This window comes from Anabas testudineus, chromosome 8 (genome assembly GCF_900324465.2).
Source record: "Anabas testudineus chromosome 8, fAnaTes1.2, whole genome shotgun sequence".
NCBI classification, from domain to species: Eukaryota; Metazoa; Chordata; class Actinopteri; order Anabantiformes; family Anabantidae; genus Anabas; species Anabas testudineus.
Window position 1 is genome coordinate 10,901,022 of NC_046617.1, and position 12,032 is coordinate 10,913,053.

At 36.1% G+C, this 12,032-nt stretch overlaps 1 protein-coding gene across 3 annotated transcripts; it reads right to left on the reverse strand.

Moving 5' to 3' along the window:
- Positions 1 to 4,151: 4,151 nt before the first annotated feature.
- On the reverse strand, positions 4,152 to 11,223 carry prkcsh (protein kinase C substrate 80K-H). 3 transcript variants are annotated; one of them, XM_026361293.1, is made up of 18 exons: positions 11,169 to 11,223; positions 10,694 to 10,811; positions 10,473 to 10,589; positions 10,229 to 10,324; positions 10,090 to 10,147; positions 9,825 to 9,942; positions 9,341 to 9,470; positions 8,986 to 9,070; positions 7,936 to 8,014; positions 7,711 to 7,794; positions 7,465 to 7,629; positions 7,292 to 7,385; positions 6,853 to 6,922; positions 6,251 to 6,340; positions 6,088 to 6,162; positions 5,906 to 6,005; positions 5,612 to 5,768; positions 4,152 to 4,366 (listed from the first exon to the last, which is right to left on the reverse strand). In XM_026361293.1, the coding sequence occupies exons 2-17, from the start codon at positions 10,788 to 10,790 to the stop codon at positions 5,625 to 5,627; spliced, it is 1,602 nt and encodes a 533-aa protein (XP_026217078.1). In that variant the 5' UTR covers positions 10,791 to 10,811; positions 11,169 to 11,223; the 3' UTR covers positions 4,152 to 4,366; positions 5,612 to 5,624. The 3 variants fall into 3 exon arrangements, with proteins under 3 accessions (XP_026217078.1, XP_026217062.1, XP_026217069.1); XM_026361277.1 differs by having other exon boundaries at positions 7,465 to 7,632; XM_026361284.1 differs by having other exon boundaries at positions 7,465 to 7,632; positions 11,102 to 11,171.
- Between the last annotated feature and the right edge of the window lie 809 nt (positions 11,224 to 12,032).

Below are 12,032 nucleotides of genomic sequence, written 5' to 3' on the forward strand. Positions count from 1 at the left end.
TATTGCACAGATAGAAGATCTTCAAGTCAATGAGTTCAAAGTTTAGTATTGTAGCAGAAAACATCTGCTGTGCAATAACAAAAAAAGCATAGAAGAAAATAAGAGGACTGTAGTCTCTAATTACTGAACATTTATAACTGAGTCACATGTGTGAGCAATGATATCTAGTAATATCAACAATATCACTGATCCTTGAAGAAGAAAGATTACCAGTTACTCCAGCGTTTTATTTCAAACCCCTCTACTCTTTTAAACTTTGAACTCCTGCCCTCTCAAAAGAGTGTCATAATTATACTTCTGTTTACAACAGAAAGGTATTTATTTATTTGCTTCAGATCTGTTTGGCACTACCACAAAAATAGCTTTTCTCAAAATATCCCCAGCCCAACTGCATGAAAATTATTTATGGTACCCTTGATGAAACATTAAGGCCAACGTGTCTAGTTGAAATGTCTGTTACAGAACAGATTTAAGATTTACCATGGGGAGAGCTAATGTGTTTCAATACCAAGACATCTGCACATGATAGATTAAATAAGGTCAACTATATTCAAGACATTTTTGCTTTTGCTTTTCTAAATGACGCTGTGTTAGCCAAAGAGGCCGATCTCTTTGAAAGGAATACATTAGAGATAAATCTATTTTTATACATACAAAGGAACAAGACCTTGTGCTGAATTTTTACAGATTCTTAAGCTTGGAAAAATTGGGACATCGCATGGCTTTATTTTAAACCCTCTGATCTTTGCAGAGCAAGAGGGAAAAGCATGCGATGTATGGGTGGGGATTTAGGGAGGGGACGAAGGAATATTGTATCTCATACAAACTTAACCATTCAACCATATCAAAATGAAACTTAAACAAATCTGATGTAGAAAAAAAAAAAACAGGGATAAAACCTGAAACATCTATACTTCTGAGTGCTTCGACACAGTCACATCTTGTTGTGTGGAAGTTGTGTATAGTGTTGCTTCAATGACGGTGCAGTGAAGTGAAGCTCTTTGACTTGAGAATCCCAGACAAAGCTGCAGTGAGAACAGCTCATTGCCCCGCTGAAAAACTGAATAGCTGCTTGCAAATAAAAAAGGTGAACGCAGATTCTTTAAGATTAGATAGATGCGATTTGATATTTGCCAAAGAATTGCTTTGCAAGTCAGTACCAAGAAGGGTAAATTAGGACAAACTATTATTCCCTGAGTAATTGCTGTACAAATCTATGTTATTTATTGAATAAGGACCCTCTACAGTTTCAGTTATTATTACTTTTGAATCTAAGTTGTGCATATCAGTTTGCATTTGTAAATCCTAAAATCACTAAACCAAATGCTAACATGAAACAGTTGCAAGAAATCCCATTTGCACACATTTCATGCAAACAATGAATGATAAAAAAAAAGGCATATCAGAAATACAATTGTGATGTATAAACTCACCTCTAGACAAAGGAAAAATCATATGCATCCATATAATGTATCTCCCGACACTTATATCATCTGCTTCATCTCGTGACCAATTTAATTCTTTACAACCGTTAACACTGCACCACTTCAAATACTTACTCTGGCATCTGGCATCTTTCGATCTTACTCAACTGCTTCATCCCTCAAAATAAATCTCAATGATCATTGGTAGTGTGTCCAGAGCTGACCACATAAAGGACTAATCTAGCTATTTTGGGTTGAGCAATTTGCAGTAGGACTGAGCCCTTGGTGAGACCAGTGATAGACCTTGAGAACAACCGAGATAACAGACCACATTGAACTGCAGCTGGAGTTGTTTACCCAGCTATGTTCGATGTACTACAGGTAACCCACAAAGCAGACCCACAGCCCAAAACCTTTCATACACAGTCTATACAAAGACCTACACCTTATGTACAGTAGAGAGCCAAGGACCATGGCAGGAAACAGTACTACACTGCTTGAGCAACAACAATAATCATTTTAAAAAGACAAAAAAACTTTCCTATGGAACAGTAAGTGCAATGTGCTTTGTTTTTATATTGACTGAGAACAAATGATATATATTTTTTAAAAAAGAAATTAAACGTCACACTGAAAAGGTTTGCGGAATAGTGAAAGGAGCAAAAGTTCACACAAAAAACTTAAAATGAACAGACTCATTGAGTAAATAAACAACCAATGAGAGCTCGAATCTATAAATTTGCATAATCACTTCCTCAGCCCCTAATTTGTGCTCTGACCGTGCAAGCTCAAACAAACTGCATATTTGGCTGACTTAATAGAGTAATTCTCAGTGACCTTGAAAGGAATACTGTCTAATATATCATCAGTTTTAGCCCATGTCAGTTTCAAATATCATTTTTCCTGTAATTTATTGATTTCATTTACATTTCAAGACTCACTTGTTAAATTAGCGTATTTGTGTTGTTGATGTTGCCATAGAGAACACACATGGGTCAAAGATTATGTTTGGTTGCATTGATTGGGTACAGTTTGTTATTTTTCTTCCATTATTTAATTAGTTTTTACAGTGTATGCAGATTTTAGACTTAGTTAGATTTTTTTATTTCAATCAAACTGTGTTCAATTGTGTTTGTAAAAGTCTGTGGTAGCTTTTGTTGCAACATAAAATAATTTAAACAGAAAAAATTCAAAATAGCGCCAACAAACTTGTATTATTTGGGCGACTTTAAGCTTGTAGTTTTAACTTATTGTTAACTTAAAAACTATTTATTATGATTATTGCCTCGTATAAAGTATGTTTTGTGTATATTTATGGTTTATTTCATTATATTTGCAAGTTTAAAAATTTTAAGTTTGCCAAAATTGTGGTTACACCATTTCGTTTCTTAAAAGGGGGACAAATAGAAAAACAGCTTTAGAAGTACGATTTGGAAATGTTCTCCATAGTCAAAGAATGCACTGCTATATTTAACTAATTGAAGTGTATAAACATACATGCTGTGTGCTAGATGTTATGCCTTTACTGCCTGTGTTCTGTTTGTCTTGTTAAATGAAAATCTTTTAATTATTTAATCTAATCACAGTCTTGTTTTTTCAACCACTCAATGAAAAACCCCTGAGACATTGGACAGACCCTGTGATGAGGCTTTGGCCCATTTGAGAGACCAGAAACTAGCCAGGAACACAGGGGATGTCCTAGGTTTGCTATGTTATCAAGATGCTTTCCTGTGTATGCTAATGAGTTGATTTATATATAAAAAAGATATAATGGTACTGTTTCTGTACAAGCATTGTAATACTGAGATCATCTGTATCAACTACATATCAATATCAATTTGTGCTATTAAAAAAAAAAGTTCTTTGGAAACCCAGCCAAGAGCTCTGGCAAAATATTACAAAGCTCAGAAAAGCTGCAGGAAGGTTTTCTTGGGAGTCTCTCGGGTAGTAAGGGGGTGAGTGGTCCTTCTGTTTCTCAACCAACTGTATTTTGTGTCTATTTATTTAGAAGAGGGGACGCAGTAATTTAGTGATGTTTTTCTTACATTTTCCTGGAATGGTAGAACAAATCAAAGGTGAATAATGATCAAAAACAGTTCTGCTGACACCAATATCAGTAGAAGAAATACAAAATCTCATACTTCCAAACATGACCAAATGAACAATGTCAAAATTAAACAAAGAAAAAAAAAACCTTTCAGTTTAGTCTAGGATATTTATTACTGGGATTTCAGCTGAAGACGCTTGAAGACTTTTTCATGGAATTGTTTAATTATTTGTACTTTACATGCCAGAAAAAAACAAAATAAAAGTTACAAATACAAGTGACCTGATTATTATTCTTGACTGTCAAAAACAACGCGTTTGAGTGTTATCGCTGAAGATACATAAATATGTATATATATTATGTATTCACTATAATCAATTGTTGTTGGCTGATACTTAACTTGCTATGTTTTATAAGGCAACTAACACAAATAACATATCCATTTTCCAATGCTCTCCAGTTATTTAATAGCCTTCTAATAGTATGTATTGTGCTGAGTGGTTTTAGAATATAAAAGATTGAACAGAAGAATATATTTCTAACTGTTTTGTATTTTTAGGTATTCATGTTTTAGAAGTGTACTTAGATACACCAAAATTATCCAACAGTATCGCCATAAATTAGTTATAAAAATAATAGTTCATTGTAATAAAAGAGTTGAAATTAAAGACAAGCTTGGATAGTGACAAAAAGAACTTTATTTGAAAAACAATGGAATGACACTACATCTGACAGAGAATCAACACAACAGATACCAGTGGAAGAAGTTGAAATGTCGACATAACTACTCATTGGAATTTCCATCATTTATTTTTAATTGTTAACTGATGCCAAGGCGACGACACTCACAGCAAACATCATGTTGCTGCAGTGACTATGGTCCCTCAAGAACAACCTGCAAAAGAGAAAGCTTGTTATTTCACCAGTCTCAATGGTTTCCCTGAGTCATGAAATCCTAGTTGTTGAAGAGGAAGGGCAATTTAGTTTTTCTGCATGTTCCATTTCTGATGACCGAGCACTTACAATGATATATCAACCTGTAATTTTGAGGTCTGCATGTGACATGATGAATTATTATAAATCAAATATCAATCCATCACAACAAATGCTTTAAAAGGCAGCTTAAATGAGTGCAAATTCTAAAGAATTCATCACAATAGTGGAACCAGTTTACTGATATTTCCGAAGCAAATGTGACACAATATACTATCTTATGCTTTTGTCTCATTCCTATAGTGCATCGTTAAATTCTTAATCTTCTTAATTTTCTATTTACAATGACAACAAACTGCTCTTGTTGCTGTCCTGTTCTTCTTCTAAAGGTAAGCTGTAACTGCTCAAGGGGTTTTCTTCACAACTTGACTGTCACTGATTTTATTTTGCTTAAGTGAGCACCAATTTACATATAGTGATCAGCTGCTAAACGCAGAATGAGTATATTTTTGCTCAAAAAAAGATGGCACTTCAATGCAAATTTATGCTTCGAGTCTTTGCGTCTGCTAGCGTATGCATAACAAATATGCATAACAAATATTCTATCGTCTGTGAGGGGCTGGCCTATGTCTATATGCAACTCAAAACGTTTTTCGCCCCTTTGTTCATAAACCAAAACTATGTACTGTGTGAATGGTGTATCCTTGTTATTTGAGTGGTTACACAATTAATCTTTCTTCCCCTTCCCCAAACTTGTTGTCACTTGCTGTTTTCCTGTTTTGTAGAATGTGTGTGGAGCATGTTTGTATAACACACTGTAGTAGAAATAGAAGCGCATCATCACAAATGCAGAAGAATGGCAAGACCAATCCATTTGTGATTGCTGTATACCAACAACATTTCAGTTTAAGATCAAAAATGTTGAATTTACTATTCTATTTTGATGGTATTTTCACCTAGATACATTAAACAACACAGAAAATAGCACCTTTCATATCAGATCACCCACAGTTTAAATAAGTGAACATATTACCAAGTAAAATAAAACAAAAACATTTTTGTGGCAAAAGTGGGTTACGGTCTGAGTGACTGAGTTCAGTGTACAACAACAACAAATAACCTGTATGCCTATATAGCCCTGCAGCAGATCATGCTGCTAATCAATATATAGTTGTGTTAATGCATTTTTAAGGTTTAAATTACTCACCAATCAAGCTGATCTAGAGCTCTTCATGGTCATGAAGCCCGAAAACATTTGGGGGCTCCTGGCAGGCGGCAGGGCTTGTGAACTCCATCAGGTACTCACAGCGACTAGGCTCTGAAGTGGATGTCACAACTGTCTCCTTTCCACATGTTAACTTAACCTGAAAGAGGTTAAAAGAATATATATTTTCTAGTGCTCTGTCTATGAAGGAACAATGACTGGAAGCGAAAACAGGTGCAGATTTAAAAAAAAAAAAAAAAAAAAAAGAAAAGTCAAGGATGATGTGTTGATACTTACGGTAGTTGACCTGTTAGGGCCTTGCCAGCACCCAGTTCCATGTTCATACTTCATCATAGAGTAGATATTACCCTCAGGACCTGCCCATTTCCCCCATGATCTACATAAGAAAATGTGAAGATAATATAGGTCAGTGGGCAAAAAACATTGCAAACAGCCAAACTACATAGATATTTTCTTACCCTAGGTTAGTTTCAGATCCACCATACTTGGGTTTCTGGGATACTTTGCTGAAAGGACAAAGCCTGTAGATATACCTAAAAGCAAAGAGAATTATACTCCTTTAAAAGTGAACACATATACAAGATGATAGTTAAAAAATTAAATACTTTAGTGTGCACATACTCGCTAGTAGTCAACTCATAACACTGGCTGTAGAGGTAGGCAAACTCAGCACTTGGTCCAAAGTCAAAAGAAATCTCCTTCTCAATGTTTCTGCAGATGAAATGCAAATACAAAATGAATTTTATTGTGGAACAAAATCACAAAGCTGAGACTTGAATGGTTTAGGACTATACATTGTTTACACTTCACTTGTTATTGTACATGCGATAAAACCTAATAAAATGAGTTCATCAAAATACCAGTTGAACAAGCAAACAAACAAAACTGAGTTCTTGGAGACATTTCGCCTTCTATTCAGAAGGTGTTATTAGTTCTGACTGTCTGGAAACCACAGCCTTATAAACCCTGTGGAGCCACCGAGTCGTTAGCACTTGAGTTGAGTAAGAACTTAAAACAAACAAAATTTTGGATTAACCATGACCTTGATGACTGACAACATTGGCAATATATATCAGCTACTGGCATAGCTGCTCTTTTAAGATCTGCATCAGCAACTGAAAAACCCGTGTCAGTCGACCACTAATTGTAGATGTTGCAGTTGTGGTAAACACTGATTGCATTTTTGGCAAAGAAGCTCCTCCATTTTCAGACTGAAGACTTACTTGATCTGATCATCCACTTCCCGGAGAGCTCTCTCGCCTTCATCAAACTCGTTCCTGGCTTTCTGAGCAGCTGGAAATCAAATGCAACATATTAACATATGTTCTTAACAGGAAATTCAGTCCTCGCACTTGGGTGGCTGGGATCCATGTACGTGCACACACATAAGTCTGAGCAAAACATGCTGATGTTGATGGTTCTCTAAAAACAGCAACCAACCTCTGTTATATGAAAGCAACGCAGCCGTTCAATAAACATTTGTTCTTGTGATAAACATTTATTTGAGCTAACAGAATGATTAATGAGTTTCAAGGCAGCACATTAAAATTCAAACTAATGAGTATGCAGTCACAGCTGTTCTTTTTTTAAATATATTTTATAGCATGACTCACTTACTCACATCTGAGGACTGACTGAGTCGTCGTTTATACACATACTTACCATCAATGAGATTCTGGGTTTCTTCGTCGTAGGGTGGCATAGGCCCCTCGTCGTCGTCATCCTTCTTTTCTTGAGTTTGCATCGTAGGAGGACTCTGCACAGATAAGAGTGACTCACTGAAATGAACTTGAGTCATCCAGCATAAGTTTTAAGAAGAAAATCTGTGGGTTTACCTTATATTCTCCATCATCTGGATCATCGTCGTCATCATCTTCATCATCCTCATCTTCATCCTCTGGGATGTCATCTTCAGGGTACTGATCAGAGTCATTATCTGAGACTGGCTCCTTTACTTCTTCCTGTGGTGTCTCCACTGGTGCTGGGGAGTCTGTGGCGGCCTGCTGCCAAAGATGTGGCACATTTAGAGGAGCAGGGGCTTTTACATGTAGAGTTTAATCGAAGAATGAACATGTTTTTACCTCCGATATGTATTTTTCTTTAATGGTATTCCAAATGGACTCAAATCCTGCTGTGTCCACTTTGTCCACTCCTCCCAATATTCCCTATGTGGACCAAAAACAATGTTCACATTTTTATCTGTTTAATTTAATTCCTTAAGGTGTAACATTTTTATTATTACATTAATGATAATGACACAATAACATCATATTTTTACAGGAACAAAACAAAAGTAAAACATTTACCTGAGCCTCTGCTTCTGTAAATGAACCATCTGAATCCGAGTCAAACTCAGAATGAGTGAGAAGCTCAGCCACTGAGACGCTGAAATACAAAAAAAAAAAAAAAAAAAAAAAAACACAATTTACTGAGTTATAGCAGTTTAAATGTCTACAGTTAGAACCTAATAGATCCCAAATAGCAAGAACAAAATTGAGTGCACACTCTTGAAAACTGCATGTTTAATTTCTGGTATTTTGCAAGTGATCTACTGAGAACTGTGTTACTGACAACATGGTGGTGGAAAGCAGTATTTATGAGGGTATTCACAATTGAAAGTTTGAAAAATGACGATACATTCCTTTTTCTTTAACCTTTTAAGGCCTAAGCCTATTTTTAGGCTTTTGCTCGTAACTCATTTACCCATAAATTAAATGAGTACAACTACATTATTTGAATAATTACAAGTAATATCCATACTCTCTCTCTTCAGTTGGACAAAACAAACACTGTTTAGAATGTATGAATCATGTACTGACTCAGGGTATTTGGCCTCAACAGAAGTTATGATAGTCAAGGAGTTTGTGACTCCTTGAATATCATAACTTCTGTTGTTTGCAGAATTTGCACATCTGTATTTTTGTATATTGTTCACTCAGATTAGTTGGGGCAATATCTTTCAAGTGATATCAAGTTTTCAGATGCTTTTGTAAATGCAAACCTTTAGTAAATCTAGTCGTTAAAGTACCTATAATGTGAACAACAACAAAAAGATCCACTACAAAAACAATTGATGTCATACAAAGCACGGTATACAGACAATCTTTTTTAAGAGCTACACCCAGAAGATTTAAAGCTGGATGGCAAACAATATACAAATGTATTACTTTTTTGTATATAAATAATAAAGGACAGAGCAAAAAGAATATTTAAAATAAATAGGATTACAAATTAATAAATTCAGCACTACTCTGTTGTATCATGTAATGGCTTCAAGCTGTCCATGGTAACCGTCACTACACTGAAATCTTCTTTCATTATGGGTGCTAATAATTCTGGAGGGTGCTGATACTCACAAGCCATCTGTATCATCATCCAGTTCATGAAACACTTCAGCCATTCTAGCCTTGTCTTTCTCCATGCGAATAAGAGCTTTTTGCTCTGAAACAAAAGATATCACTAGTTATTTTCACGTGATTAAATATCAGTAACTCCAATCAAACATACCATACTCTTACAATATTTTTCACATAGTTCAAATTCAAGTCAGAACTTTTGAGCCAGAGTGAATTTTATTTTATTCTACTTTGGTGTGGGGAAGCCCTACAAGTAAGTCCAACTCAAAAGTGTAACAGATTACACCAAATCATACAGTAAAGTCATATTCTGTACAGACAGTAGAAACTCACATAGTTTGACATTATAATTTACCTTCCCAAGCCTTTAGATGGCGCTCTTTAGCTTCTTTCTCTGGCTGCTCTGCAGTCTCTTTTACAGTTCTGAGAGCCTCCACCTTCTCTTCCAGATCCTTCTTACTGACTTGTACATCTGTAAGTTTAGCCTGTTGAGACATATTTAAATCAATTTAACTTAATATGATTAAATCTTAACAGAAATTACATTGCATCTTTTCCCAAAACGCCAGAAAACACTATCTAATTTATGAAGGAGTGCTTTAATGTCTTCTCAAGACTATAATCAGATGCAAACAAAACAACATGGGTCAAACAGAAAGCTACTATAACCTAATTTACAAACCCATCTTAACATATTATGCATAATAAGCTAAATAAAGGAGATAAATACCTTCAATGTCTCTACTGAATTGTCAGTAAATCTGTATAACACATTTCGACATTGCAATAACCAATGCTTGAACATTATTAGTACAAATTATTTTCCATGTTATTCACACCTTTTTATCCTCTAGGGTTCTTTTGGCCTCCTGGATAAGCTGTTGTTTAAGTTGAAAGCCCTCTTTAGCGATTTCTGCCATCTTCTGCAGACTCTCCCTCTCTTTGCGACCCATCTCCCTATAAATACAAAAACGAAACAAAAATAAAACATTTTCCTACAAAATGTAGCATTTTCTGAAAATTCAATGTGTAGCACATGTATACATGTACTCTGTGGGGAACTTTTGTTTAGCCTGTATAGTGTATATAAGTCAACATTCCCACCTGCAGGTGTTCTGACAGGCAGCACCACTGTTGTATTCATCTGTTGTGTCACAGCAGTCTGTAGAGGAAAGGCAGATGTTAAATCCTGGCTGATGAACACACCTGGACAGAAATAGTCAGTTCAGTTTAAAATTCATACCACAGATTCCGTCATTGATGCGGGAGGAGGGGATGAAAGTCGGTCTGAAACCTGCATTGGTGCAATGGAAGCTTCCGTTGGGACAAGCAGCAGTACCTGCAAATAAGTATTACAAAAAACTTGTCAATACTGTCAACACCCTTTTACTGACTAGACAATTAACTTAACTATTACACTGAATTCTGTGCAGAGTGAATAAAACAGTGTAACACAGAGGAGTCAAGAGCATGCAGGATATACGCACCTGGCTCATCAGAGCCGTCCTGGCAGTCACAATAGTCATCATTCACCCTGTCAAAGGGAATAGTGCGGGAGCCATCGAGACAGGTAAAAGGCTTCCCCTCCTCATAAAACTGCCGTTCTGTCGAAGGAATGAGTGAGTGTAGCTGATCTGAACTTTCTCTTAACATATATGCGTAATCATGAATCTGTCCTATAGGTCCAAATGTAACTATAAGCGCTTACTTGATAAAGGGACACCGCGAGGGCGTTGAACTTCCACCGCAGAGACTCCAACAAACAGCGGCAGCAGTAGCAGGAGGAGTGAGTGACCGCACATCATGACAGTTGGTCAGACTTCAGCCTGTAAATCACATTACATTTTCAAATAAATGTACATACCGTGACTCGTCACAAAATGGCATCACATGAGTGACAATATAACATGTGGCATCTACATTTGCTTTCTTAAAAACTCGCTAGGCAACAACGGCTTCTAGTAAGTTAGCCCACAGCTAACAAATTCAAGCTAACTAGCGGCGGAAGTTAAAACGTTATCTACTGCAAACCTGCAATTAACACTTAAGCAAAATGATCAACTATATGTATTACGCTAAAATATAATCATAGTAGTTCAAGTGTGAAGGGTATTACACGGATAAAATGGATGAAAACGTTGTCTTCTTAGGGGGAAAAGCTAGTGGATGACATTAATCATTACCGGTTATTACGCCGTCTTCTTCCTAGTCAACAATGAGCATGCGCGCATTCGCCCGCCCCCCTTCTATCTTGTTCCCTTCTGATTGGACGACTCTTTTTTCAGTCCTTCTGATTGGCGAAGAGCGGTGACAGCTTCTGAAGCAGAGGAGTCTGGGTAAAATCGAGGATGCAGCCATCTCATGTTCGTGCCAGAGAAAAAACAAGTCCAGCTCGTTATCTCTGTCTCTCCGTCTTTTAAAGGTACATTAAAACGCAAAACAGTTTAGACACTGGAAGTGAAGTGAAGATCCTTTCAAATATTACAATGAATAATGTATATTTAACGTTATTGGCAGTAATCAAACTAATCAACTAAATAAGGTCCATATTTAGCGGACCCATTAATTAATATGAGACACTCAGGTGCATCCTTCACGTTATGGGAAATAATCAAAATAGTTGAAGTGCTTCCAAATGGTACTGGATCTCTGATTAATGCAAAAATATCCAACCAGCTATAACTGTGAATCATATGGTTTTGTGCAATTTTGCAGCCTTGTATTGCCATAAAGTAAATTCATAAAAACATAATGTGCACATGTGAGTAGGCTTTTTTTTGGAGTTCCTCTACACAACCATGCATCACGACTTGACACCAGCTGGTACCTTTAGACACCTGAAAACCCTGCTTGTTATAAAGTCACATGAATGTAAACAGTACACACAGACAGATACAAATAATATAAATATAACAATAAAAAGTCAGGCAATTCATTTCATAACAAGCCATCAATCAGTGCACTAGCATAGAAGGAAACGGTAACAACAGCAAGCACAAACATTGTATTATATTTAATATAAAAACTTACTTTATTTGTATTTTAAC

Bases quoted from the DNA above. Each gene is read 5' to 3' on its own strand.
- prkcsh (XM_026361277.1), bottom strand. From the start codon at position 10,790: ATGATGTGCGGTCACTCACTCCTCCTGCTACTGCTGCCGCTGTTTGTT. The intron at 6,341-6,852 runs GTAAGTCTTCAG...TTTCATCTGCAG, and splicing joins GAAGTGGATGATCAGATCAA to AAACATTGAGAAGGAGATTT. The intron at 5,769-5,905 runs GTAAGTATCAAC...AACCTCTTTCAG, and splicing joins GCCCTAACAGGTCAACTACC to GTTAAGTTAACATGTGGAAA.